The sequence below is a fragment of the Oryzias latipes genome, chromosome 14 (assembly GCF_002234675.1).
Source record: "Oryzias latipes chromosome 14, ASM223467v1".
NCBI lineage: Eukaryota > Metazoa > Chordata > Actinopteri > Beloniformes > Adrianichthyidae > Oryzias > Oryzias latipes.
The window spans coordinates 27712265-27739691 of record NC_019872.2 but is presented as its reverse complement, the minus strand read 5'-3'; the positions used below and the strand labels follow the sequence as shown (position 1 = coordinate 27739691).

Below are 27427 nucleotides of genomic sequence, written 5' to 3'. Positions count from 1 at the left end.
AGGAAGTGAAGACTTTAACCACTTCTGATTGGTCAGACTGATGACATGTGATTAAGCCTCCAAGAATGATTGGTGGAGACAGTTAAAGAGGCGGGACTTTTGAGGAAACGTTTGAAGTTACGGCTAAATCGCGGTACCGTCATTCTTATCAAAATGTCTTTAATAGAATCAAAGAAACACAAAGAAAAAAGTATTTTATGATATTTCATATTCCTAACTACTCAGTGTTTACCAGGGCCTGTTTGTACGAACAAAGAGCTGATATCCTGGAGATGATAAATGTTATTACATCAGTTAATGAGGGCAATCTCCCACAGCACACCTGACCATCTCCCACGGCACACTAGTGTGCCACGGCACACTGGTTAAAAAGCACTGTCTTAGACAATGAAAAGTATTGAAATTTACTGAAAAAGAAAAAAGGTAGCACTTTGGAGCTGGTTTTAAGTTATACCAATTTCCAAAAACGTCTACAGATTTTGTGATATATAATTGATATATGATGTAACTTTTTTTATTATAAGATGTTTTTTAACACCATAATTTTTGTTGAATGTCTTTTTTATATGTTTTTTGTTTGTAAACTGTTGTAATTTAAAAAAACTAGATGCAGGCTTTTTTAAATTGATTAAAATTTTAACTTTTTTTCAATTCTGTCCTTAGTTTATCAAGTCATTTAAGTGGATTTATGATCTATATTGGATATTTAAAAAATGTTCATGACTTTTACAATAACTTCAGTTAATAACGGTTATTATTTACTCAGTAAACATTGCAACTCCTCAGAAAACAGCTTCGTGTCCGTCGTTCATTCTTCCAGCCGACACAGCAGCGGCGGTGACTGTTTTGGCGCTCACATGAGAACATTTCCATTTGGATGATGCTGTTTGAATGCTCCGAGATAAAACCACTTCATCACACGCTGGGAGTCCCAAGTGGCAGCCAAAGAAAAGAAAGCCCAGTTTGACTCCAAAAACGCAAAGAGCTTTCAGTCAGACGGGTTTATATAATGACAAATGCTGTTTGATGAAGATTTCCCAGCAGCCTCCCAATCAGCCCAAAGACATTATTTTTGATCAAAATTTCAGTCTTAGCTGAAGTAAAAGTCGCGTTCTTGCTTGCTACAGAAAAATGTTACGTTTTTTTCAGGGAAAGACGTCACAATCAAAGTGTTGTCTGAGGCGTCGTGCTGTTCTGTTATCACTGCTCTGTTTGTGCAGACGTCAGATGCATCACCTTTCACAGCTCGCATCAACAATGCTTCACTGTAACTTCCACCCAACGTGGAAGCAGCTGGTCAGCGTCAAACTCTGCTCGCAGCGTCAGCTTCACCTCAACACGACAGGCGTGTGGCCTCCACGCGGCGCCGGACAATCTCCTCCCTACAGGGCGTGTGAAGTGTGACTGATTCCCTTCAGCTCCCTGCAGCTTTCATGACAAATTCATCTACGAGCAGAGCGCCGCCGGACGGTCGAGCACACGAGGCGTCGCCGTTCGTTTCTCCCTTCAGTCAGGAATCCGTTTTATTCCTAGACCGCTGCTTCCTGTCAAAACAGCTCTGCTGGCTTTCAGGTAGGAGGCTCAGGCTGTCTGCATTAATCATCAGCCCCCCTGCCAGGAGCACAGCCTCCAAAGTGACTTTTTCATTTTCAATCAGATTTTTAAATTAAAGAATATGTAAATATTTAATCAAATGTCATGGAGGGGGTCTTTGTGAGCCGAATAAGTCAAGTTTCTTAGGTTTTAAGTGACACGGCGCTAGAAAAAGTCAACAGTATTATCTTTAAACCTCAGAGGAGAGAAAACATGCAAATTATTAAAAATTTCAAGTTTAAACAGTCAGTAATTATAAACTATGAGGAAAAATTGTCATCAATCCTGGTAAATGTCCTTCCTAATCATCATTCAAACACAGCAGCTGGTCTGGATCATCTCAAGCAGGTTCAAAGTAGCTCCTGCTGACACAGATGTCTGCTCACTCAGTTTGATCCAACCTTAACCCTTCCTCCTCTGTCTTCTTACTTCTGAATTGAGTTCACTTCATTATCTGCAAGTTTTTGTTGAATAAAGTGTAAAAAACAAAAAAAAAGAAATGCAGAATTTTTGGACCAGTTTGGCTCATTTCAACCATTTAAAACTTCCAGATACCAAAACCTAAATCTTAATTTATTATATTTTTTTTATCACAAGAGAAATTTGGTGGATTTAAATGAGTGCCCAGAAAACTCTGCGCAGGTCAAACAGTTGCGTACTAAGCATCCAGACCAGTGGCATTTCTCTAAGTTTGTTCCAAACTAAGGCAATTTGGTGTTTGATCTGATTAACCTTTAAACTCCCATCCATCAGGCCCCCCCACAGGACAGGTTGCTAGCCACACAAAAAATGCCCATGGTTGGAAATGTATTTCAAATGGATCTGAACCCATTCCTTTAGGCAGCATGTGGTGTTGCTAAAAACTGACATTAGAACTTGGCTGAACATTATGAAATGCAAAAGCAGCTGTCAAAGTGTTGAAAGTTCTTCAGCATCAGTGAGGCAAGTGCAGCGACAAGACCATCAGTTCAAACTGGGATTCTCTCACCAGGTCCAGATGACCCTGACGTTGATAAACCAAGTTGTGCCTCAAGATTTCTGTGGAAAGAAACACAGTTTCTCGAGGTTATGGTATAAAAACAGATTCAATGAAAAGTGATGCTGCAGACAGACGTACTGTTTCCCATGCAGACAGTTCGCTCCCACAGCATTTGTAATTTCTCCTTTTTTAAGTTGTAGTTCACATTTAAGGTTTGGGTTTCTGCAGTAAGAGTTTAAATACATTTGTTTAAAAATATTTTAAAAAAACGTGCGGTAACTGTGCACCCCCCCCCCCCCCCCCCCCCCGTTAAACTCCCTGGAGCCGGATCTGCCGAAGCTTTAGCTCCAGTGTTGACGTTGTTGGAATTAACGTAACTCCTCAACTGTTTACACATTTTCCGTAATTCCAGCAGATTCTGAGGTGGCGGAAAGCAGTTCTGACCTGATGTGCAACATTTTGCATCAGTGCATTCACAACGTTCACACAATCAACATGAATCAGCTGGCTCTGAAGCAGAGGAAACCCTCTTTTCTCTGCATCAGAATCTGAATGTTGCTGTTGCCAGTATTAGGTGTTAAAGAATGCAAGGATGATGGTAACCCAAGTGTTTTAGGGTGCATTCGCAGTGGTGACGTTGATTGACATCGAGGTGTGTTTTTCTGCTTTGCCTGCTTCATCCTGCAGGTGTGACGGTCTACCTGAGTTTCTGTTTCTGCGGTAAATAGACTCATTTCTGGTGGGGTTTCACTTTAGTGTGAAGACAAATGGACTTTCTGTGGACTGAAAAGCAAGGGATGAGATGTGAAAAAATGTGAAATGTTTGAAGGTAAAAATATCAGATGGGTGAACCTGGTGTAGTAAAAGGGGGTAGAGGAGCTTTATAAAACACAATATTCGGAAGCATGACGAGTTGGTTTTCTTCTTCATGCTTCCTATTTTCTGCTCAGATCTCATTCACTGCCCCCTTGTGAGCTGCTATTGGAACTGCAGAGTGTTTTTAGAGTGTAGACATCAAACCAAACCAGATGAAGTCGTGAAACTTCACCGCCGTTTCTGAGCCCACAGGACTGTTCCAGTGTAAACGTATCTGATCTTGTTGACCATCACAGTCTTTCTCCTTCAACTCTCCAATGGATTCATCGGATTGTGAACTCTGACCTGATCTGACTCCGGTGAGGCCTGACCTTCTCTCTATCTTCTCTTACTTCTTTGGTGGCCTCCTGGATGAGTCGTCCTTTCATTCTAGTCAGTCGCTCCTGGGAAATTTCCACAGTTCAAGGTTTTTCCTGTGTGTGTTTGTTGAAAAGGTTTGTGACCCTCCCGGATTTTAGGTTCTTCAGATGTGTTTGTGTTTGGGGTGCTGATGGTGTGAGGCATCCATCAGCAGAGCTGAATCTGGATCAGAACCTTTTAACTGCTAAGACGCAAAAAGCTGCTCAGTTTCGTCTTTATTTCTGACAAAGTCTCAGCTTCATTTTGACACATTAAAAGAGAAAAAATCTAGGAGGAGCTTTTTTTCTCCTGACTGTCATCAGTTTGTTTGTGATTTATTCCAAGGAGCTTTTGCTGATGAAGTGAAGCAATTTGCCTTTCATTTTCCCACAGATTGCTTCATTTTCCTTTAACTCAGTGACTGATTTCCCAAGTTTCCCAATGTCTGTGAATAAATCCACAGAATGCTCTGGGATGTTTTCAATTCAGTCTGAATGAGAGGAGGAAGGCTAAATAATGAAGAGGCAGATCAAGACATTTGTGGTGCTTTTTTGTTAAAATGTTTAAAGAAGAAGTTCTTTGTAATTGGTGCACAATGTAAGTGTTCAAAGTGGCTTTTTTTTTCTTCTCCTGACTTTTAAAGTAAACACTAAATTAGTCGGGACACACAATAGCTATGACAGTAAAGACGACACAGCAATCTCCCAGGGCCCTGACCTTTAAAGTGGGCGGGACTATCCCTGACCGGAGCTCCAACATCTTCAGTTCCACAAAGGTTCTGCATGTCAGAACCTCTTCTCCGAAGAACACTCCCCCTAAAAAGTTCCTTTGTTCTAAATATTTGCTGAGAGAACATTCTTTTTTTTAAATCTCTGTTGTTTTTATGTTCAATCCTTTTTGGTTAAACGGATGCATTGTTATTATGTACAGGGAACCCTTCTGTCAGACACAAGATACCATGACAGATAATATAATACTATGTGCATCACATCATATAATGTAAATGGAGTACTTAACCCCATTAAATGAAAGAGGATATTGTCTAAACTGAAAAAGACTGAAAATTGCCATGTTACAAGAAACTCATCTTAACCCAACTGAATATGAGAACCAAAAAAGGATGGAGTTCTCAAAAATCTATTTCTCATCTTATAAAACATAGAAAAGGTGCTGCAACTTTAATATCCCAAAAGATACCATCTGAATTGATTTCTGAACAAAAAGATAAAGAAGGGCGATACATACTTGTAACAGGGAAAATAAATGGAGTTAAAATAAGTTTTTTAAATGTAATGTTAGTTAATGTAAAGATGTTTATCTGTCCTGTGTGAAATCTGTCTGTAACATTTCAGATCTAACCGGGAGGGCTTCCATTTCTCAACAACTTGAAGAGAACTGTTGGGACTAAATGATGACTAAATGGCAGTGAATTTTCATTTTATCAAAAACTTATAGTGTTAATGACACAGGCGGATGGTATTATTATATGTGGAAGGGACTGGAACATTAGACTAGACCCAAGGTTGGACTAATCAAGACTGCCCCCCCCCAGAGCGCCTGTCAGAAAAAATGTAAAATGTTGATGTCACAACATGGTATTATAGATATTTGGAGAGATATCTACACAACAAGAAAAGATTACACCCGTTATTCTCACGCCCACATAAGATATTCAAGGATAGATTAATTCTTTATTTTTAAAAAGGACCACGAAAGGATCCAAAACGTTGAGATTGGAAGTATCGACATCTCAGATCATGCACCAGTACTACTTAATGTAAAAGCTGGTGCAACACGCAAAACCCGACAATGGAAACTAAACACAAGTATCACCCAACCCAAGTATCGACCAACAATTCATTAAACTAACTAAATCAGACATCAAAACATTTCTGGAAGAAAATCTGTCTGGGAAACACTAAAAGCAGATAATAGAGGAAAAATTATATCATTCTGGGCACATAAAAAGAAGGAGAGAGAAACTAAACTATCTGACTTGAGTAAAGAACTGAGACAACTTGACAAAGAACACAAAATACATCCCGAAAAAAGAACTGAAGTAAAATTGAAAGTTTTAAGAAACAAAATAAATGCATTGTATCTAACAGACATACAGAAGAAGATGGTAGACACAAAAGAAAATTTTTCGAATCCGGTCCCAAATTTGCCCAACTATTAGCAAGTAAATTAAAAAAAAAAGAAGCGGACAGCACAATCCACAAAATTCAAGACCCAAGTTTCAGAATTTGTGTCCATAACCAGAGCCAAATCCAAAAGATTTTCCTAAACTATTACAAACATTTATACACACAACCAACTTAAAACCCCCCCACCAAATACAGAATAAAAAAAAAAGCTTAATTTACTAGGTATAACAGAAAATGAGTTACTCACAGCTGAAATAACTGAAGGAGAACTGTCAAGAGCCATAACAGATCTAAAGGCAAATAAAGCACCTGGGCCATAACATAATAATTCAAAATGGAGTTATTACCTTTTCTAACCCTAATTTTAAATAAAGCATTAAAAGAGGACAAAATTCCACCCTCATGGAAACAAGCCAATATATCAGTGATTCCGAAAGAAGGAAAAGACCCACTTAACTGTAGTTATTTAGACCCATCTCTGTCCTCAATGTGGATTCTAAACTGTTTACAGCTATCATGGCAAAGAGATTAGAATCTGTGCTGCCGTGTTTTATCAATACCGATCAAACAGGCTTTATTTCACAAAGACAAGCGCATGATAGCATAAGACGTACCTTACACATATTGAGCCCTATTCAAGGAAACAAAATAGAAGCAGCGATGGTCAGCCTTGATGCCGAAAAAGCTTTTAATTTGGTAAGCTTTATTATAAGTTCATACAAGTAATAAAATTACTATACACAAAACCAACCGGCCGTATGAAAATTAATGGTCAATTGTCAAACACCTTTGAACTGGAACGCGGAACAAGAAAAGGATGTGGGCTTTCACCCCTCCTTTTTGCACTCTACATTGAACCCCTCGCTCAACTAATCCGGCAAACTAAGGATGTAAAAGGAATATCTATTGCAGGGCGAGCATAAGGTTACCCTATATGCTGATGACGTAATAATTTACACAGGTGAACCAAATGTGTCATTGCCCACATTCTTTGAATGTTCAAATACATTTGGATACCACACAGGTTATACAGTAAGTTAAACATTGGGAAAACAGAAATACTGAGTTTAAACTATAATCCACCAACCCTACTACGTACCAGATTAAATCTCAAATGGGACCTGTCCTCGCTAAAATACTTGGGAATTATAATTCCCAAAGATATTTCTAACATAGCATATTATAATTATGAAGAATTGATCACAAAGATCAAATCTGCTGACATCAACAGATGGTCCGCCGTCCATTACATCAGCCTGACCCAATGAATTAAATCAGTGAAAATGAACCTACTACCAAGATTCCTGTTTCTGTTTCAAGCCTTTCCTGCTGAACTTACCAAACAACAGTTTTTACAATGGGAAAAAGTTTTATCAAGATTCATCTGGCTGGGCAAAAAGCCACGAATTAGATTTAAAACCTTACAGCTCCCCAAAGAAAGAGGAGGGATGGCAGTCCCTAACCTAAGAGATTACTTTTATTCCGCACGACTCGAAAACCCCTAATAAATCATTGTAATCCAAATTACTATGCCCGTTGGAAAGACACTGAATTACTTTTGGTTTCAGACCCCCCACTACAGGCGCTCATGGGAAACAAAGATATAGGGCAAAACCTGGAAAAAGTTGAAAACTCATGGATAGTGACACAATTGAAAATCTGGTCCCAAATAAAGGAGGAACACAGACTACACAATAACGTAAAAATTGTGAGATGGTGCGCATACCACCATGATTTCAAGCCCAACCAGTTAGACACTGGATTTCGCCATTGGAAAAGGCAAGGGTTAAACACATATCACTCTTTACTCGACAAGGGAATAATGAAAGATTTCCAAACACTTGAGGATAATCATAACTTAAGAGAAATATGACTTTTACAGATATTTACAACTACGCAACCACACTTACAAAGTGATCCTCCACACCATGGATACACAGGAACCAGTGCTTGGTGAAATATTAACAGCCTACAAAATTGTAAAAAAGGTTTGATATCTAGACTTTCAAGGGATTTAAGAGTAAATAATTGACTTCAACTCAATATTTAAAAAGTAAATGGGAGAAAAAAGCAACAACTACTATGACAACTATGTCAGACGAAGACTGGAGAGATTGCTGTATATCAGTGTGGAAATGATGAGTTGATGAGGTTTTTTTATTACACCCAAACAAGAGAAACATGGCAATGGAGATAAAAGCAAGTGCTGGAGGCAGTGTGGAGAAGTAGAAGCCATCCATTAACACATATTTTGGGAATGTTCCATTATAAAACAATTTTGGAAGGAAATACAAAAACACATTGAATCTATATTAAATAAGACAATTCCCTGTGATTTTACTAATCTGATTTTAAGTAACACACAACTCCCAACTTCCAATGAAAATTTATTCAGAATATTAACAACTGCTGGTATAAAAGCAGTGACAAGACACTGGCTCCTTCCCACTGTACCCATCGTGGACAATTGGATAGACATTGTAAATGAAATCTGCCAGATGGAAAGACTAACCTACTCACCTCAGATAGAGTTGCCCAAATTTTTGAAGATATGGTCACAATACTATGGTTAATCATTTACAACAAATGGAGGTAATGAATATATCTGGCTTGTAATGATAATCAAGATGAATGTTCTCTTATTTATTTATTTATTCATTTTTACTTCCCTCCATCCCTAATAATCCATCCGCTGTTCCCTGTTTTGTGTCTTGTTAGATACTAAGTTATGTTCTTGAAAAAAGAAAAGAAATGTTGAGAATGGAGATATAAGTCAAGGGTCCAAAATTTAAATGTACTGTTTTATAACTTTCTCAATGCTCATAAATGAAATTTGAAGAAAAAAAAAGAATTGCCCATCAGAGGGTAAATAAAGTTAATTGAATTGATTATAATCATTCAAATACCTAATTGTGGTTAATTCTAAGTGGTGACAAAACTAGTACAAAAAGTGGAAATGACTCATTTTGGAACAAAATGTGAACAAAATGAGAAGTTAGCCCATCTTAATAAATCATCATAGAAATCTGAAGTTAGACATTTTTCTTAGAACACAAATCTACATTTTTCATTTTCAAAATAATGACAATGAATGCCAGTCTAAACTTTAAAATAGTATTTTTAAATAAAATAAAAGGTTACAGGGAAATTTGAGTTTTTTGAGTCTTGAATCAAGATTTTGACATATTTCAATAATTCCTTTTAGATCTTAGCTCTTAATGAGACAAAATTCTCCTCTGTGCTGATTTTGAGCAAAACCTAAAAAGGCGGAGAGCAAAGAGAAGTTAAAACAGCTTCAAACTGGAAAAATACCTTAAAAATATTCATTTAAATTTAAATATTAATTCATCTATTTTTCAATGTGTGAACTAAATGAATAGATTTGACCGAGCATTAAGCAGCTTCAGGCTTGTGTGCAGCATTTATTATGACTGCTATTTTCTTTTTGTTAAAAGTAAATTTAATAAAGTAAAAGCCCGTTGGTATGTGATTACGTTCTGTTTTAAAATCAATACTCACTGTGACTTGTCTTCAGACGTGTTTTGACCTTTGGAAAAGGGTTGCTACAGTGTTAGACTTTCCTTTGATGACTTTAATTAGCCCCTGATAATATCATCGAATCTTGAAAAGCGGAAAAATCAATTGTAAGTACAAAGTTCTTACGTACTTTCTGCTCTGCATGGAGCTTCACTTCCAAACACTTTTCAAGCTGACTTTTTTTGGAGAAAAATAGAGCAGATCTGCTGAAAGTGTTGTTGTGCAGCAAACTCCCGCGATGTGTGTGATCCATCATGCAGCGGAGATTTCCTCAGAAAAACTGGTGTTTTATCTTTTCGTTGACTGTCATGGCTTGGGGGGGTTTGCGCCCCACAAACCTGCATGGGGACATGCTTGTGCACTGTCAAGTTACCATAACACATAAATCTGTCTGGCACGGTCATTCATCACCAGCAAACGATATGCATGTGGAGGAGGAGGAGCAGACTGCAGACTCTTTCCCCTTTAGGCTTTTATCAGTGGATTGAATAAAAAACTGGGAATACATTAGAAAGTTTATGGTGGTGCTAAAGAAGCAAAGAAATGGTTTTGTTAATGTAAACATACTCGTACGACATCGCAGGTTCCAACTGGTAACTTTTGATGGGTGAGAATGAGGAGTGAAGATCATAAACATCTGTTGTTCTGCTGCAGAACCTTTGAAAAGTCTTTAGACTAAACCTCATGGGGGAAAAGTGAAGCGAAATAATTCAGAAGTCGGACTGCAGTCAAGAGGATTGGTTTGGTCCAGTCCAGGATCTGATTTCACTGTACCTGTGATGGGGGGGGAGTTTATTTACATAAACCCTTATTGTATTAGAGGCCGTGGATTAAAGATTTGAGAACAAATCAAGTGGAATTTGAAGTGAAGAAAGCTGCTCAAATGAAGAAAATACAAAAACCTGATCGGAAGGCCATTAATTAATCCAAGGATTTGGTCATAACTGCCCTTAAGGGTATATACAGGCTGTCCGCGGGTGAAAACCAGCCAATTTAAGACATTTGCAAATGCATACACGTATCCCATGGAGGCTTATAAACACATTACTAATGTTACCTGATTATTAAGGAACTTTTCTATAAAATGCTAACCAACATTTTTTTCACTTCATAAACTTTCCTTCTTGTTGTACATCCTCCTCTTTGTTTAAAATAAAACAGTAAAATAAATCAGTGGCTGCAAAGAAAGGGCCAAACTGGAAAGACACCCGGTACCCTGGTTAAGGCGGTAATGGTTTGACGGTTTGAGCTGCATTCAGCCGTTTGGTGCAGTGACCAGGTTACACACCTGCAATTTCAAAGGTTAAGAGCAGTTTATTGCAAAAAAAAGGAGGAATGGGAGTAATGGCGGGTGAAGGCAGGGGGCTGAGTGAAGCTGAGCAGCAGGCGGGGGCGAAGGAGCGAGGTTGTGGAGTTCAGCGACACCAAGCTGGGGTCAGCGAAACAGACGAGCAAGGACTGGTTCACGGGCCGGGAGAGCTGAGGGGGAGATGGAAGGTCGCGACTCTAACATCTAATAGGGAGAGTGAGGAATGAATATTGGAGGAAATAAATGAGAAACTGCTGCTGGAGTGCAGCTTTGGTGCTTAGAAATCTGAAACGTTACTCTGCAAAAGCAGTTTTACACATGTAGCTCCTGATTTGCTAAAAGTTGATAAAAACTTCTGCAAACTTTACAGAAAACTTGTTGCACATATTTTGCCAACTGATGTACTAATTTCCATCCGGACGACAGAAAAGTCTGCAAAGTCATTTGTTTTTGCTGAAGATGCAGAACGTGTAAAAATAGATCAGTTTGGTGCCTGTAATGTGATTGATCAAACATGTTTTTGTGCCTGTTTTTCATACCAGAAAGGCTGCTGCAAACCGGCACAATAGAGGGAACAAACACAGCATCTTTATTGCTCTAATAAATATTTTTTTGTAATGCCAGAGGCAAAGATTATGGAGACGTATCGCATACCCAGTGTTGCAATCTTTCTCGCGTCTGAAGGAGTTAATGGCTGTTACGGCACCACTCATGATAGTTAAAGCTGACATTAATTATGTTCTTTTTTTTCCCAGATAGCCTCCTTTTTTTTTAACTTGGATGGTTATTTTTGCGCACAGTTCCCTCGTCTTCATCTCCTGCTGCACTACTGGGCCAGCTGACAGCTTGTACAACACCCATAGTTCTTTGATCCCTTTTGTGAGGGTCATCATCAGCGCAGATGCCGGCTTCATTGTGCTTCAATATTCTGATTGCCCCGGTGCCTTTTGTCACAGAAGACGGTCGTAGATGTCCGACCATCTTCAGGAGCTGCAGCCTTTTTCAGTTCTCTGAAGCCACACGGGTTCTGGGCTTGTGGAACCGATTAAATGCTCCCAGTAAAATGATCAGACATATTTATTATTGATTGACAATCACATATTTTCTATATTCAGCTTGAATTGCTTCTAGTTTCACCATCATGTTACCTCGTCCACGAGCATTGTTACGTTACAGAATGTTTACTTCGTCTTTTCTGATGCAGCTGCTTCTTAACTTCTGTTCGTTACAACCGCCATCTCAACAGCTCATTTCAACTAATGCTCCAGCATTTAGCTTCAGCTCGACACTTAAAATTAAATTTCTAAGCAGAAACTCGACCTGTTCACTCTTGAATTGTATCTGCAATAGAAACCATATTAATAACGCTGGAGCAAAAGTAAAACTGTTTAGTCAACTGTGGATTGGACTCCAAATGCTGTAAATGTCACCTTTATTTTAGTTTATTATCTATATTTTATGACTCATTTCATGTGTTTTACTTAGTTAAAAACCTGTGAATTACAAGGAAATGATGAAACACGACAACAGAGATGCTTCTATTCACACCATCCACCCATTGACTGTATCTGAGAACTGGACTGAGTGTGACGTCATCCATAGAAAATGTCCAGTTCAGTCCAGTTCTCTTCTACAGTCTATAGTTGGAGGGGTGGATCATAGTCCAGTCCGATGTGTACAGAAAGAACAGAAGTTGGCTTAATACGCATCCTAGGGGAGAACCAGTGATGCTGATACTTACTTTTAGTCACAAAAACTGTTTGTCAGAATCTCAGAAATAGTCTGATTGCATGAATGAAGAGGTTTAAAAGAAAACATGAAAAGAATTTATCCATTCTTACAATATCTATGTGACCAGGGAAAGCATAGGCTAAGTGGAACTTTAAAAAATATTTTGGAAGACGTAAAATATATCTTTAGATCTCAGACATGAAAAAACATGTTTAGGTTTTTTTGTGTCATCTTTATTTTATCAGGAACTCCCATTAAGATCAAATCTCTTTAGTAAGGTCAAAGTGTTCAGGTGGGACTTTCAGAAGATTTTGAAGAGCCCCCCCCCCCCCCCCCCCAACAACAGAAGGCAGTTTTGAATCAGCAGAGGGGGCTGAAAGCTGAAACTGATGGAAGAAAAAAGTTGTTTCAGAAATCCTCATTTAACCCAAATGGACACCTGCAAATGCATGTGTTTCTACAGAGAGGCTGGGCTAAATCCCTGTGCACCAAACTACAAGACTAACTCCTTCTTCAATTAAGTGCAAATTAGTTTGAGCTTCAAACAAAACAAATCAAAAGAGTGATCTGGGAAGTGTCTCTCAGGTGCAGAACCCTGTCATTTAGTCACCCTTTCATTTGCATCTGTCAGCATCCTCTGCTGTTTGAATTTTTCCATCAGATTGTTAACCAGGCGGACTGCTGGCAGCTGCATTTTATTGCTTTGGAAGCACAGCCTGCGTGTAAATTATCGCTCGTTGTTTCAAGGTTTTGGTTCATGAAGATCAGGGAAGTTTGTCAGCTGCCACAGCCCTCCTCTGCTGAATCCGTGGATGTTTTTTTTGGCTTCGGCTCCTCTTGTAAAATGCCTGAGATGAAAGTGAAATTGATTCTCCATCTGAGTCCTTAAGAGGAAGGCCACCGCTTCACCGAAGGCCTCTTTGCAGAGCAGCTGTCCTCCACGACCTCTGGCTGCAGTTTTCAAATGAAATGTGGATCTTGTAGAAGTGGTTGGAGGCCTGGAAGTACCTGAGCCGGCTGCAGTTTAGCATTGGGTTTCCTGTCCCTGTTGGAAGAGCATCCTCGGTTTGCTCCTCGCTGTCTGCTGGATGATGGACTCTGTTTAGAGAGGAGCTTTTATCTCTGTGTGTCTCCAGGTTGATGTACTGAGAGATGCGAATTTAAGACGCGCTGGAACAAACGACGGCACAAGACACTTTTTTTGCCTGTCAGGGACTTTATGAGCTTCACACGGGCAATAAAGCTGTTGTCTGCTCTGGACTCCTGTGGCGTCCTCCCGTCAGGCGGAGACGCAATAAAAAAATGTGTCTTTCTGCAGGTGGAGTCCCCGCTGGCTGTGGACGCTGCACTCGGGGAGGCGGCGTTCTCCGTCACTGATGACAAGGTGTCCATAACGGAGCTGCGCGTTCACACCGTCTCAGGCCTGACTCTGTCGCTGCAGCCCAGCCCGGGAAACAGCCACACCATGGTTGCCAAGGCAACCGCTGTGCAGACACTCACCGCTCTCAAACAGGTAAAAACCCCTGTTATTTCTGCAGAAGCTACTTTTATTTTTATTGGGTTATTGGGCTGTTTGACGTGACGGAGTTTTAGGGGCCACCATAACAAAAGAAAAATAAACAAATATAGAAGAAGATAGCTGGAACATTATGAGTAAGAATTTAACGTGAAAAATGTAAGAGAAAAAAGTCAAGATTTTACAAAGAAAATCGTAAAAACTATTGCGCAATTCTGATTAATAGGAATGAAATAATATTGCTCAAGAATCTGTGAATCTAGTTTCTTAAATGTGCAACTTTATTTAAAAATAAATGACTTTTTCATCCTGAAATTGTGAGTTTTTTAATCAATAATATATCAATAATATACTCATCAATGATAAATGTACCTTTTTAAAAAAAATTTCATAATTAATTGATGTCAAAAGTTTATCTTTTTCTTATACGTGTACAACTTTATTCTGTAGCCCTTGAAATAGCACATATTTGGGGGGAAAGTGTATAAATATACCAAATATATGTAAATAAAATTTTTTGAGCAATCCAATTTCATTATTTCCAATTACCAGAGCTACATACCCAAATATAAGATTATACAGCTAATTTAAGGATTTAATTTAAACTTTATACGGCAAAACATTACAACGTATTATAAAAAATCCTATCAAAACAACCAATATTTTACATATAACGAGGAAAAAAACATATTTTGTTCTATATTTTTGAAGTTGTTTTGATGAGGACATTTTTTCAATGTTGCATGAAACGTTTTCCCACAAAATAAAACGAATGTATTTTAAATGTTCCTTTAAAATGATTGTTAAGCTGCATTCTCACATAATTTTTAGATTATTTTTTTTAAAGTAGTGGGGAATATTACGAGTCAGAAATGTGAAAAAGTGTCCTAATCACTTCAGATCATTTTATCTACATAATAAAACAGTAGCAGTCACTGATCGCTCAATTCAGTGCATTAAAATAGCGAGACTTAATCAGTGCAGCGGATTTCAGTATTTTCTAAAAATCCTTTAGTTCCTCAGGTCTAATAACATTAAATCCTGCGGTTAATATTTTAAGCTACAGTACATTTTTTCAGAAAAAGTGCCAAATATGCGCAGCTGCAGCAAATGAATAGGAATCTGTGGTTTTAGTTCAAACTAGAATAATCGAGCCTGGAGGAACACTTTTCTTTAACTCTGAATCCAGTTTCCAAAATGGATTAAGTTACTCTAGAGGCAGGAATGTGCTTGCTCTGGGAAGAGTGTTTCTTTTTTTTTCTTTGCTATTGTATCTTCACACAGAGAGCACGACCTCTGCTCAGAATTAAGATGAAGTAATGCATGCATGTGCTTTCCAGCCCTTTGGCTGCCCTGCAAGTTGCTAAAATTGCAAAATGACCAAGAAAAGAAGTGAGCATTAAATTCCAATTTTTCCCGCTTTCTGCTTCTTGGCCACCTTGAAATTTAATTATTGTAATGTATTGTCCTAAGTGCTCCCCAAGGCTGGGCCATAAAAGGCAGCCAATCCCTCCACCGGCGAAGCTCTCAGAGGACCACTGCAGCTATTTCAAGACATTTGATTCCGTTTTAGAGGAAAACTTTCCCGATGTCCTCTACGGCTGCAGAAATGAGCGAAACACATAAACCATGATGTGAAAGATTTACAGTCCGGGCCTCTTTCTATCATTCCCTTCATTTCCTGGACAAGCGATTCCCCGCTTACAGTAAAACTATTCTGCCGAAATGAACTCGCTCCCACTCGTTAAACGAAAAATCGTTTGTGGCATACTTTTAGATCTGAATGGGTCTGATTTGCATCTCGAGATGGAGCAAATATTTACACCCCTGCTGCATATTTTATATGCTAAGCTGACATGCAGAACATGGCAGTATCAAAGAAAATCAATCTTAATCACATTAGCTACTTTAAGGAAATGCATACATGTGTTTCTAAAATAAACCCCGTCGGTGCAGTATATATATTTGATTCTCCCGTGGCTGCCTCCTGGTGAAACGTTGGCATTTTCTGCCTGTGTTTGAGTTCAAAGTAAAGAGGATTTTCTCCCCGCATTCTCTTTAGACTGTTGGACAAAATGCCGCCACTCTTTCCTCGTGAATGTGGCTGATGCTTAAGCTATCTGTGAACAGAAGAGACCGCCCTGATTACACAGGCAGCCGTGTTGTTGCTTTCAGTCTGCAGCAGATGATTTTTCCATTTTATCCAATCTCTCCACAGGGGGGCGAAGACTGACACCAAAAACAAAAACAAAAAAATAGTGGGAGAAATACATGCAGCAAATACAAAGAGGCAGACTCATCAAACCTTGTTTGTCTGAGCCGCAGAGCCAAACCTGTGCTGCTGCTTTTGGGGCCACACAGACGTTCCTCTGCTGCTTCTTCCTGCTGCAAGCCGCTTTCATGGCGTCAAAATCAGACCTGCCTGCTCTCTGGCATGTTGTGAGCGTGGGCTACCGCCGATGCTACGCTAACGCTCCAGAGATCTGAGCATTGGACCCAGGCCAGGCACTTCAAAGGTGTATTTGGGAACAGTTTTAAAATGTGTCCAATTATGTAAAAAAAAGAGCTAAAATGTTGATTTCAGTGATCAAATACTGGAGACCCTCAAACTGTCATGCTGCATTCACACCGCCCTTAGCGACACGTGTTCAAGCGGCCACTTCTAAGGAAAAGTCTATGTAAACACGCACAAACGAGCATTTTGGGCTTCCGCGTTCAAAACTTGCATTCAAGGGTTGCTACGCAGGTTTCCACGACTAAACGTGTGGCCATGAAACTTTGATCAATCAGGCACTCGGATTAGGTAACACAGTGAAAGTCAAATAAAGGTAAACCTCCTGACATGATAGTTATCCATATCTGCCATTGCTAGGACGCTGGAGATGAACCAAACCATTTCCATTTTTTTGACCAATTTTTGATATTTGCTTTGACGTTTGGCCTCATCCAATCATAGGTGGCAGACATGCGCTAGTAAGCAGTAATACAAGAAAGCCCCTCCCTGCTTGTCTAGTGTGAACAACATGGGCTAGCCCATCGTGTACTTAGCTTCACGTTTCAATGAAAATGTAAAAATATTACTACTTCTCTATATAACCGCTGTCTCTGTTTTTTGTTTTTTTACCATTTTTAAAAACAACGTTGTGCAATTTTGGATGTTTTTTTTTGTTTTTCTTTAACAGCGCAATGTGTTCTGTGTCCTGATTAATCATAAAACCTTGTCAATCAATCTCCTCCATGCCAGGTCTCCCCTGCAGAACATGTGCAGCTTTCCAAATTTACAGAAATCTTAGAATTTTAGAGTTTAAACAACAGAGATATGTGTATAAAGTGTGTAGTTCTACAGCCTTTACACATCTATAATCTTTCTTTCCATCTGATTTCACCTATCGCGATTCTTTCAGTTTCTTGTAAACATCTTTTCCCTATTAATCCAAGTAAACAAATAGACTCATAGCAAAGGTGACACATTTAGTTTTGACACCACATGAAACTCTCAATGCAAAAGTCTGAAACTCTGATCCATGCAGCGTGGTGGGCGTGTCCAGTTTAAATGTCAAGTCATCGTAGAGACGCGATGAGAAGTCCCGTGGTGTGTTCTGGCCCGTGAATTCCGGCGCCTCGTGGTGCGGCGCTTCTAGAGTTTAAATATTTTAACTTTGACGAAGAAGTCACATCGCATTAACCAATCAAGAACTCCGCTTTGGCCCGTGATATGGTGATGTCATCAGTAGGCTGCGTGTGTTCGCTGTTTGATCAAAGCCACAACAAAGTACTCTAGTTTCCAGCTAACTATGTTTTCTTTAAATAAATCAAGTGTGAAACAATATAAAAGTTACTCAAAGCATTCAGAAAAATGGGCGCCTGAGGTTTTTACTTTTTACTTTTTTCTGTTTTTTTTTCTCCTACTTGGTGTTTTTATTCGAGTTTTATGATAAAATTTTTATCCAAGCCTCATTTAAAAAGGAGGGAAACTTCTCTTAGGATGGCAAAACCCCTTTTTTTTCGGAAAAACTTCTTTTTTACTCAAACTAAACACCACATCTGTTTGTTTCTTTGTCTGACAGGAAGCCAGTTTTTCCATCTGGATGCTTTTCAGCGACAACACAGCTGCCAATCTCATTTACTTTGATCCCAAAGACTACAACCTCAACGCGTCCTCGCTGAATGACAAAGTGGTGTCGGTGTCCCAGGAGCCCCAGCAGCGCTGGCCTGTGGTGGTGGCAGAGGGGGAGGGATCTGGCGAAGTGGTGCGCCTAGAGATGACCATCTGCGAGGCCTGCCAGAAGACCAAACGCAAGAGCGTCATTGCATCGGCCGAGGTTTACGCCAAGGTGCGCTTCGGCCCAGAGGATGACTCAGAGGAAGACACGACGACGGAAGGCGAGACGGAGCCGGCCCCCGTCACCAGGCGGCCAGCCATTGATCCCAACAGCAGAATTTATGAGACGTCTAATGAGCAGCCCGCCAGTGTTCCTATTGACTACACCAATTTCCCCACAATCAGTAACCAGGGAGTTCCGACTGAGAGCGATGAAGACGAGGACGAGTTTGTGCATTCCCCCCGCAGCATGACGGACCTGGAGATTGGCATGTATGCCCTGCTGGGAGTCTTCTGCCTGGCCATCCTCGTCTTTCTTATCAACTGCATCGTCTTTGTGCTCAAATATCGCCATAAGCGCATCCCGCCTGAGGGCCAGGCCAACATGGACCATTCCCACCACTGGGTGTTCTTGGGGAACGGCGAGCCGCTGAGGGCCCAGTGCGAGTTGTCCCCACAGCAGGTGGAGAGCCCCAGCAACCCTCTGGAGGGCGTACAGACTTGTTGCCACGGCGACCACCACAGCAGCGGCAGCTCTCAGACCAGCGTTCACAGCCAGGTCCACGGGAGGGGTGACGGCAGCTCCGGGGGCTCCACGAAGGACAACGGCGAGGAGACCAGTTCACCCACGTCCAAGCGCAAAAGAGTCAAGTTCACCACCTTTACCACCCTCCCCACAGAGGAGCTGCCCTACAACTCCATCCCCATAGCAGATGAGGAGGACATTCAGTGGGTGTGCCATGATATGGGCTTTCAAGACCCTGAGGAACTGCACAATTACATGCGCAGAATAAAAGAGATCGCCTGAGATGAGAGGCGTGTTACTGCTCTCAGCTTTCAACAACAAAAGTTTCTTTCTGTTTTTTGTCTTTTTCACCTGAGTGGAAGGTGATTTTTCACAGACTGAGAGGCAAACGGTTTTTGTTTTGGGTTAGGGTTTAGTTTGCACAGTGCTGTAATCTCATACACCCTCACACAGAAGCCAACGGAAGCCAAAGACTCGAGCAGAGGGACCTCCGTCACCAGAGACGTTTCTGTAAATCTTTCGGCAAACACGCCTCGCCGGGAAGCTGAGCCATGGACACACAGGAGCTGCTCCAGCTCTCCTCTTTTCAGGAACTGACTCTGGAGGATCGGGAGAGGCTACGTTTGAGGCTGTGTTCCAGAGGCTCAGCGGGACTCTGCTGTACTCTGCCCACTCCAAACAAAGAGGCCTTTGGGGAACAAAAACTGTCAGAGACTCCAGGAAGCTGTTTTCAACCGTTTTGTTTGGCCAAAGGAAGAAAAGCTTTCTTTTAATGGCAGAACGTTTTTCTCATTGCGTCACACCCTCATGGTTTGTTGTCATCTTCATCTCATTGTCTACATTTCCTGGTCGTTAAAGTCAAACAAGTCGTCCCGGCACCTTTGATCAGGGCGGACGCTCTCCGGTCACAGAGGCGAAAGTAAGGATGGAAAATCCAAGAGGACTCTCAGCCACCACCTTTTTTACTGTAAATGTCTCTCCATACACATGAGCAAAACTAAATACGTTACCGTGCATTTAAGGCATGCCACGTTTGGCCTCCATACATGCAGACATTCCTCTAAAGTGTGTGTAAATATTGCATCCAGAAGGAGGCGTTCCAGCCTGCTGTTTAGGAGGTTTCTCCCTCCGACTTGCAGGATTTTGAGGCTGGTCGGAAACATTTACGCTCCTGCTGTGGATCAGTTTCTCCATCCTTTATGTGACGACAGATGCATAGAGTTTGAACTCATTGGTGTCTGATTTTTAAACCTTTGATGACATCTTTCCCCAAGTTTTATTGGCTTCAGCCTCTGGGAGGATAAAGAAATTGAAACAAATATTTATATATATATATATATACACATATGAGTTAGTGACATTAATAGTGAGCACAAATCCCGTCAAATCTGCTGGAGATGTAGTTTACCCTCAAAGATGGTTACATAATGTTGGTTATTTTTCCCACTACGTTCCCCATCCTCATCCTGTTTGCTCTCGTTCAACCATCACAGGTTTCACTGGCAAAGACACAACCAGAAGATCTGGCCTAAATGCCAATTAGGTGACTGTACTGTTAGATGTTTACAGACGCTGACACTCAACTAGCCAAACTTAGTCCTGACAAAGACTTTTAGCGAAACATCGAGAGATGACAGCAGACTCCTCATCGTTCATAACAGATGACTTTGGAAAGTTAATGCTATTCCAGCTCTGATCTCACATGAAACGAGTCCTTTTCAGGACTAACGAGACAACCGCCAGATGAAAGATCACTTAGAGCAGTCCTCCTTTAATTCTGTGCATCCTGAGGACTCAGATCTTTCTTTCATGTCAGCTGACTGACAGATTTCCATGATCCCACGAGCCAACAGAAGTCACGTTCCTCGTCTGTGGTGATAATGAGCATCATCTCGGTTTGTCCGCTAAAGCTGTCACTCCAAACTCTCTGCTGCTCTCTTACCTGCTTTTAAAGAGCCATCCCAGAATGAATGCACATGAGGGAAGGAAAGAACATGGAAAAACACCAAGTTGATCTCTTGATCCTTGGGTTGGGGTTGAGTTTGATTGGATTGCTATTGAACACCATTTAAAAACAAAGATTTGTGTTCATTTGAAGAAGTTCTGAGGTATAAAATAATATTTAGTGCGGACTTTAGGTGTCAATAAGGTCATTTGGAAAAAAGAAATTCATAAAATGTTCTGAAAGTTGGTGTTGCAGCTTTACCCCTTCTTAATTCAATACCACAGAATAAAAGCTGCAGCTTTAGGAAAACTTTACTTTTATTAATTCTTTAGCTTCTGGATCAAAGTAACCAGGGCAACAGGAAATTCAGTCTCCAATAACTTTGATGGGAGGATACGATAAAAATAGGCAAACTTACTCACATTTCAGGGGGTTTTCTAGGTTATTTGTTTGCCTCTTTTTTTCTATGATGTCAAATTATTGACAGGGGACTATTGACTGGATATGAAAACTGGACTGAGCTACGTCAATCATAGCAAATGGTTTACTTCTGGCTCCAACCAAATCAAGTCAGTTCAGTCGCTGTTTTTTTTGTGAGACGGATGCCGCCATGTTGGAGCCAGACGTCGTCTGTAAGCAGTGATTGGTTCGAATTTGCCAGAGCTGAGAAAACAGCTAGTTGAGTTCGTTTTAGTTGGTCATGTGACCACATCCACCTCTACTGCGATCATTGATTTTGACCAAGTGGAGGCAAATTCTGTCATTTTGGATTTTTGCTCAGCGAAATTTTAGCACAAATTTGAAGAGAAGTTGGAGAAAATGTCTCTTTCTGAAGAATAGTTTTCGCTCCGTGAGACCAAACTGTGAGGGTTTAGTTTACCGCTTCCTCTCTTGATGCCAAACGCCGATTGATTCTTGTCCTGAAAAGTCCCGACATTTGCTAAAATCCCGGCTGAATCGGAGAGAATTAGCAGCGTTTCCGTTTTATCTGGATGAATGTAGATTTCCTGACAAAACCTGGCTGCATTTGTTTTTGTTTTTGGGTTGATGTTGCAGTGAAAAGCCTTTTTGGTGCCCAGGTTTTCTCATCCATGTGTCACCACATCAAACTCAGATTTTTGTGCTTTCTTCTTTCTGCATTTCTTGTCCCTTGTGTTCTGCTTTCATGCTCCTTCGGTCCTCTTTCTGTGTTTTCTTCAAGCTGCTAACAGAGACTTCTTGCTACATGTAAATGAAGATTTGGAATCATGTCCTTTTGCGCCCTCACACCTGCCCTCGGTGAACTGTGCACGACATGCACGGCTAGGTGAAGTGAGCCGCACACTGGCTATAATATTGTAATGTACAGAGCACTGTTACATTTCCTGTATTCTCTTGAAAGCGAGCCCTTGTATTTTCCCATTATATGTAAAGTACTAAAGAAAAAAAACAATACACGGGTGACATGGTGTCATTTTTACTTTGCCTCCAAAGGTGATGCGTTTAATTAACGTTTTGGCGCGCTGTCGTTGGAGGAATTACGTTGGGAATTGTGCCTCAGCGCTGCATCTGTCGATCTGACCTTGAAGGATTTTCAGAGTCTCAGTCTCAGAAACTTAATAATTAATAAGTGAAACTTAATAATAATTTAATAATAATTATAATAATTAATAATAATTTAATAATTAATAATTATTATAATAATAACTTAATAATAATTATAATAATTAATAATAATAACTTAATAAATGAAATTTCCCCATTGTGGGATTAATAAAGTCATCTATCTATCTATCTATTAACCAACTTTGACGCATGTATGATGAGAATATTAGTTAAAGAAATTCAACATTTTGTACAACCAAGTACAACATTTACCAGATAATTTCAATTAAACACGACGTCCAGGGCTCTTGCTTCATTCCAGCAGAAGTGTCCTAAGGAACCTCGGAGGTGTTCCTCCTCACACGGCCAGCAGGGTTGAAAGCCTTTGAGCTCAGGTGAGACACACTGGCTGCACGGACAGGTGAGTGGAATTGAGATCTTTTCCTGACGAATTAAGTTGGTCCAACATCTTTGAAAGCAGCTCCAAGTGATAAATCTGGGAAATGTTGTTTCTACCTAAATATGACTTGAAAGAGTTTTTGTCAACTTTACCTGTTTGACATTCAAGGTTTTCCTGTAAAAAATATTTTTCTCTGTTAAAAACATTCAGGACAAGTTAGCTCGTTTCACACATTAAAAATGTGAAAAATTGATGGAAAAATAATAAATTACCTCCTCGAATGAAGTTTGAATTTAATTTTATTAGAGACGTCTGTAATATAATGAAGCTGAAATGTACTTTTGGAGTCAAAGTCATCATGTATTACGTTTAATATCAGGAAAAAGTCCAACATCTAAAGAAACAAATATTAGTATATATTTATTATGAGAGACCTAAAATAAGACATTTTTTTACATCCACTTTAACATTTTAGAAAAGATCCCTTTTTATTGAAAGAAAAAGATTTATGGACAGAGTAATACATATTTTCAAAGCATCTAAAATAAAAATCATTTTAATAATTAATATTTTTTTTAATAAAGCAGAAAATATTCAAATGAGGAATTCGGTCGAAATATAAATGTAAAACAATAAAAGTTAACATGTAAAAGAAAGAAAAATACAATTGTTGAAATAAACTAAGATGTTAACAGTAAAGAGAGGAATTTTGGCTTAAGAAAAAGTGTAAATATTTTTTTTCTATTTCCATTTTCTTTGTATTTTCGGTTTTGAGTTAGTGGCAGGTTCTCTTTTTGAAAAGCTTCAGTTAGTCCAGTTTTGTAATGTTCTCGAAACCCCATTAGGTCAAATTCTTACAGCTGCTTAGTCCAACTGAAAGAATGATGGTTTGGGAATTTTGCTGCCGCAGGACTTTAATTTAATTAGACTGTCACCAAATGTGTGCTTAAAAGATTTTACGACAGTCAAAGTCTATATGTTACATCTATAGAAATCCTCTGAATGTTCTTCAACAAAACTACATTAGTACAAAAGGTTACGGTAATTCTTATTTGCCAAAAAAGCAAAGATTTATTCTGCATGAAAGAACTTGGAGTCATTTCTGCTATTTCATGTTAAAAAAAAGTCTTTGTTTGCAAAGATTTCAAACAAAAGTCTTCGCCAAAAGTTTTATGTTTCATGATTTAATTATGATAAAATTATTGCAAAAATTTAAAATAAAGTAAGTTTCATGGAAACCTGACTCTGAGCTCCTAAAAGAAGCTGAGGGTAAAAAAAAAGGTTTAAAGGCAGATCTATGTAAGCTACATCTACAATTTCCCTTGATTTGATGATCCAAAAAAAAAACAATTCCAATCCAACAGAGAAGTGCTTCTACTTCCTCCCACAATCACAATTTGTTTTGTGCAAAGGTCACAGTGCAGTTTGCAAACATTCAAGAGTGCACAGAAGATCATTTGCAGTCTGCAGAGGCCTCCGAGGACAATTGCACTTATTTTCATAAGCGGCAAAACAACAAAGAAAAACAAGATTGCTTTGCTCGTTTTTACTAAGCCATCAAAACACGACTGTGCAGTTCTCTGCCGTTTTACATATATTTTACCTAAAATGCTGCTCTGGCTTTTCTCCGTAAATAATGTTGTTTGGTTCACAGTGGAACAACTGAAAAAGTCCAGTTGTTGTGATTTTCTTTGCCAAGCTTCCTTTTACATTAAAACGTTTTTATTCATTTAGTTTTTGGTTAGTCAGCACAAAATGAGATGAGAAATTGAAATCTTTAATATATATTTATGACTTCTTTCAGTTTGATTTGATTAGAGATTTTTATTTTACCCAAAGTGACTAAACTCGATTTCGTTCAATTAAGCGTATTTCATTGGTTGCAGATGTTACAAAGTCACAGATATGTCAAACAGAAATAATGAAATGCAGTGAATAAAAAACAAATACAAAGAAATGACGTGAATGTAAAAAGAGAATAGTTTTCTCATAATCAGGGATTTTTTGCAGCGATGGATGCAAGACGCTTGGGTCACGTTAGATTCATGAAGTATAGTGAATATCAATTAAAGTCAAGTAAAAGTTTGTTTTACCGGAGCGGGAAGAACTTACATAATCCCACCTTATTTTTTTGATTTGATATTTTTTGCATAAATGTCATGTTTTGATTCTGATTAAAACCAAACAAGAAGAAACTAAAAAAATTAAAATATACTATAAATATAATATAGATAAGAAAATATAAAATTTTCTTTTAAATATAATTTGTTTCTAAAATGTTATTTTCTGTATGTCTGGTCATTAATTTGAGTTTAAAAATTTGGTTCATAACTTTAAGAAATGAAAAGTGGCCACACACAAAAAAGAACATTTCTATTTAAAAAGGAAGAAAAAAAAACTCGTTTTTTTCTGTATTTTCTTCTCTACTACAAAATGTTTACATTGTCATTTCTGTGCGATACATTTTTAATTCTTTGTGGGGGTTTTTTTTTAATTCCTTATATTATAACATTGAGTTCCAGAAGTCCTTGTGAACTTCTGGCACTTCTTGTTCAACCAAACAAAAGCCGTTAAGTCTTGTAAACTTTATTTAACCCAACCAAAGTTACAAAATGTTCCCTGTAGCTGAAGGTTCATCTGATAATGTAGCAAATTAGCTTCAAATATAGTAGTTTTTAACATCATTTGGAAAGTTTTCTCCCAAAAAAGTAAACAAAATGTAGACATTTAGAAATCTCTACATTTGTTTTTGACAAAAATATCACGTAAACATTTATTTACTTTTTGTTCGTGACGTATACCTTTGATTTGAGAAAAACTAAGCACTTTCCAGAAACAGATTACATTTCATCCTATGGTGTAGTTTTATCAGAGCAGCAAAAAAACCTGTGTGATCTGATGCTGAAGTGTTTCCAGTGCAGCTGCGGAGAATCGTGACAGAGAACATCCTCAAGTTCATGAAGCCTCAGCAGTAAATGACAGCTTTTTGCCGTCATTCCCTCTTAATCAAAGAGAAGCTGCTCTTTACTCCTGAAATTGTCACAGCGATTCAGAAATGAGGAGAGAAGATAACAGCCTCTCACTGACACACGCCTCCATGGACCACAATGCAACGCTCAGCTGGGACAGGCTGCCTTTTTAGCTGTTCTTTGTCTAATCCATGTTCTGGCTCTGCAGCTCATGTTTCTTTTTACTTTATAAAATAATATCTCTGCAAGTTAAAGCTGGCTTAAGACACCTTTCCTGAAATAGAAGCAGGGCATCAGGCTGAGAGAAAAGTAAATCAAACTTCCTTAAAAACTTTAGGTAACAAAGGATGAGTTGGAAAGGAAAACCCAACAGGCAACAATTCACCAAAATCATAACTCAACGTGACCAAACCATCTCCATCTGCTTCCCCGCATGTGTCTCCAGAACATCTACCATGAGCTGTTCCCATGATGGATTCATTCCAGCTCCCATCCATATCCTGACAACCTTCTTCTGTCACTTCCTCATTCGAACCACATCTCCTCTCTCTGGATCCTGTCACACTTTCTCCAGATCTACATAAATACAGGGCAGATCCTTCTGACCTCCTCTGTTCTTCTCCAGAAGCATCCTTACAGCAAATATTACATCTCCATAAAACAATAGCGTGTCTCACTTCTGAGCTCCACTCTTCTCCATTCCTTACTTGTTTGCTTTAATTCTCCTTAGTTTCTCTGCACGTCTTTCTTCTTCTTCAAAATGGAACCAGAACATTTTTCCTTCATTCCTCGGATTTAATTTCCTAAGATCTTGTTAACAGTTCAGTCGGAAATACTTCTACCACCTCTCCTGGACATTTCCTTACCTCCACAGGTTGTCAGGACCTTCCACTCTTCATCCTCTTCAATCTTCTCACGTCATCCTTGCCCATCTTTACCACTTCGTGCTCCACAACATCCACCTCTTCTCCTCTGTGCTCTCTAACATGTTCCTCATTCGTCAGATCTTCAAAGTCCTCCTTCCACCTTTCCATCACTCTTTTGGAACCTGTCAACATGTTTCCATCCCCGTTCTTCATCACTCCAACCTGCTGCTCATCCTTCCATCTCTGCCTCAGAAGATTACTATGAAATTCATGAAATGACAGAAGTCCCTGAGGTTTGTGTCAATAATGAAATTAATTTAATTGATAAACAATAAAAACCTCAGACTGAGCGCCAGGAAATTGTGGAAAGGGTGACACCCCCTCTCTCCTTTGGTAAACGGCGTTTACCTATGTAGTGTTTTACAGTACAAAGATTCATACAGTGACGCTACGATAAAGGCGCTATAGGCCATTGAGAGTAAGGTGAGTTCAGTTTCTAGCTCATAGATATTTGACTCATGAGCGGCAGAGCAGGAACCAAGCCTGAGGTCAACCACTCCACCTCTGTGGCACGACTGTCTCCTTATGAAGATGAAATCAGCTGACGACATCCTATTTTCATGGCCACGTCTGGAGTAAATGTTCAGCCTTCGTGGTTGTGTGCAGCGATGACCAGACGACAGTCCTCATCAACTGAACTTTAGGATCCCTTATTTCTATCCTGACATCCAGCAGTACAGATTCACAGTTTCTAGAAAAATATAATTTCACTTTCTGTAATGTTTCCAT

At 39.4% G+C, this 27427-nt stretch overlaps 1 protein-coding gene across 3 annotated transcripts in view; it reads left to right on the top strand.

Moving 5' to 3' along the window:
• tmem132e (transmembrane protein 132E) overlaps positions 1–22262 on the top strand; it is a 477315-nt gene extending 455053 nt beyond the window's left edge. For all 3 annotated transcript variants that reach the window (XM_023962717.1, XM_023962718.1, XM_023962716.1), the window contains exons 8-9: positions 13830–14024; positions 18095–22262. In XM_023962717.1, coding sequence (XP_023818485.1) covers positions 13830–14024; positions 18095–19156 — 1257 coding nt within the window. In that variant the 3' untranslated portion in view covers positions 19157–22262. The remainder of the gene's footprint in view (positions 1–13829; positions 14025–18094) is intronic.
• The last annotated feature ends 5165 nt before the right edge of the window (positions 22263–27427 follow it).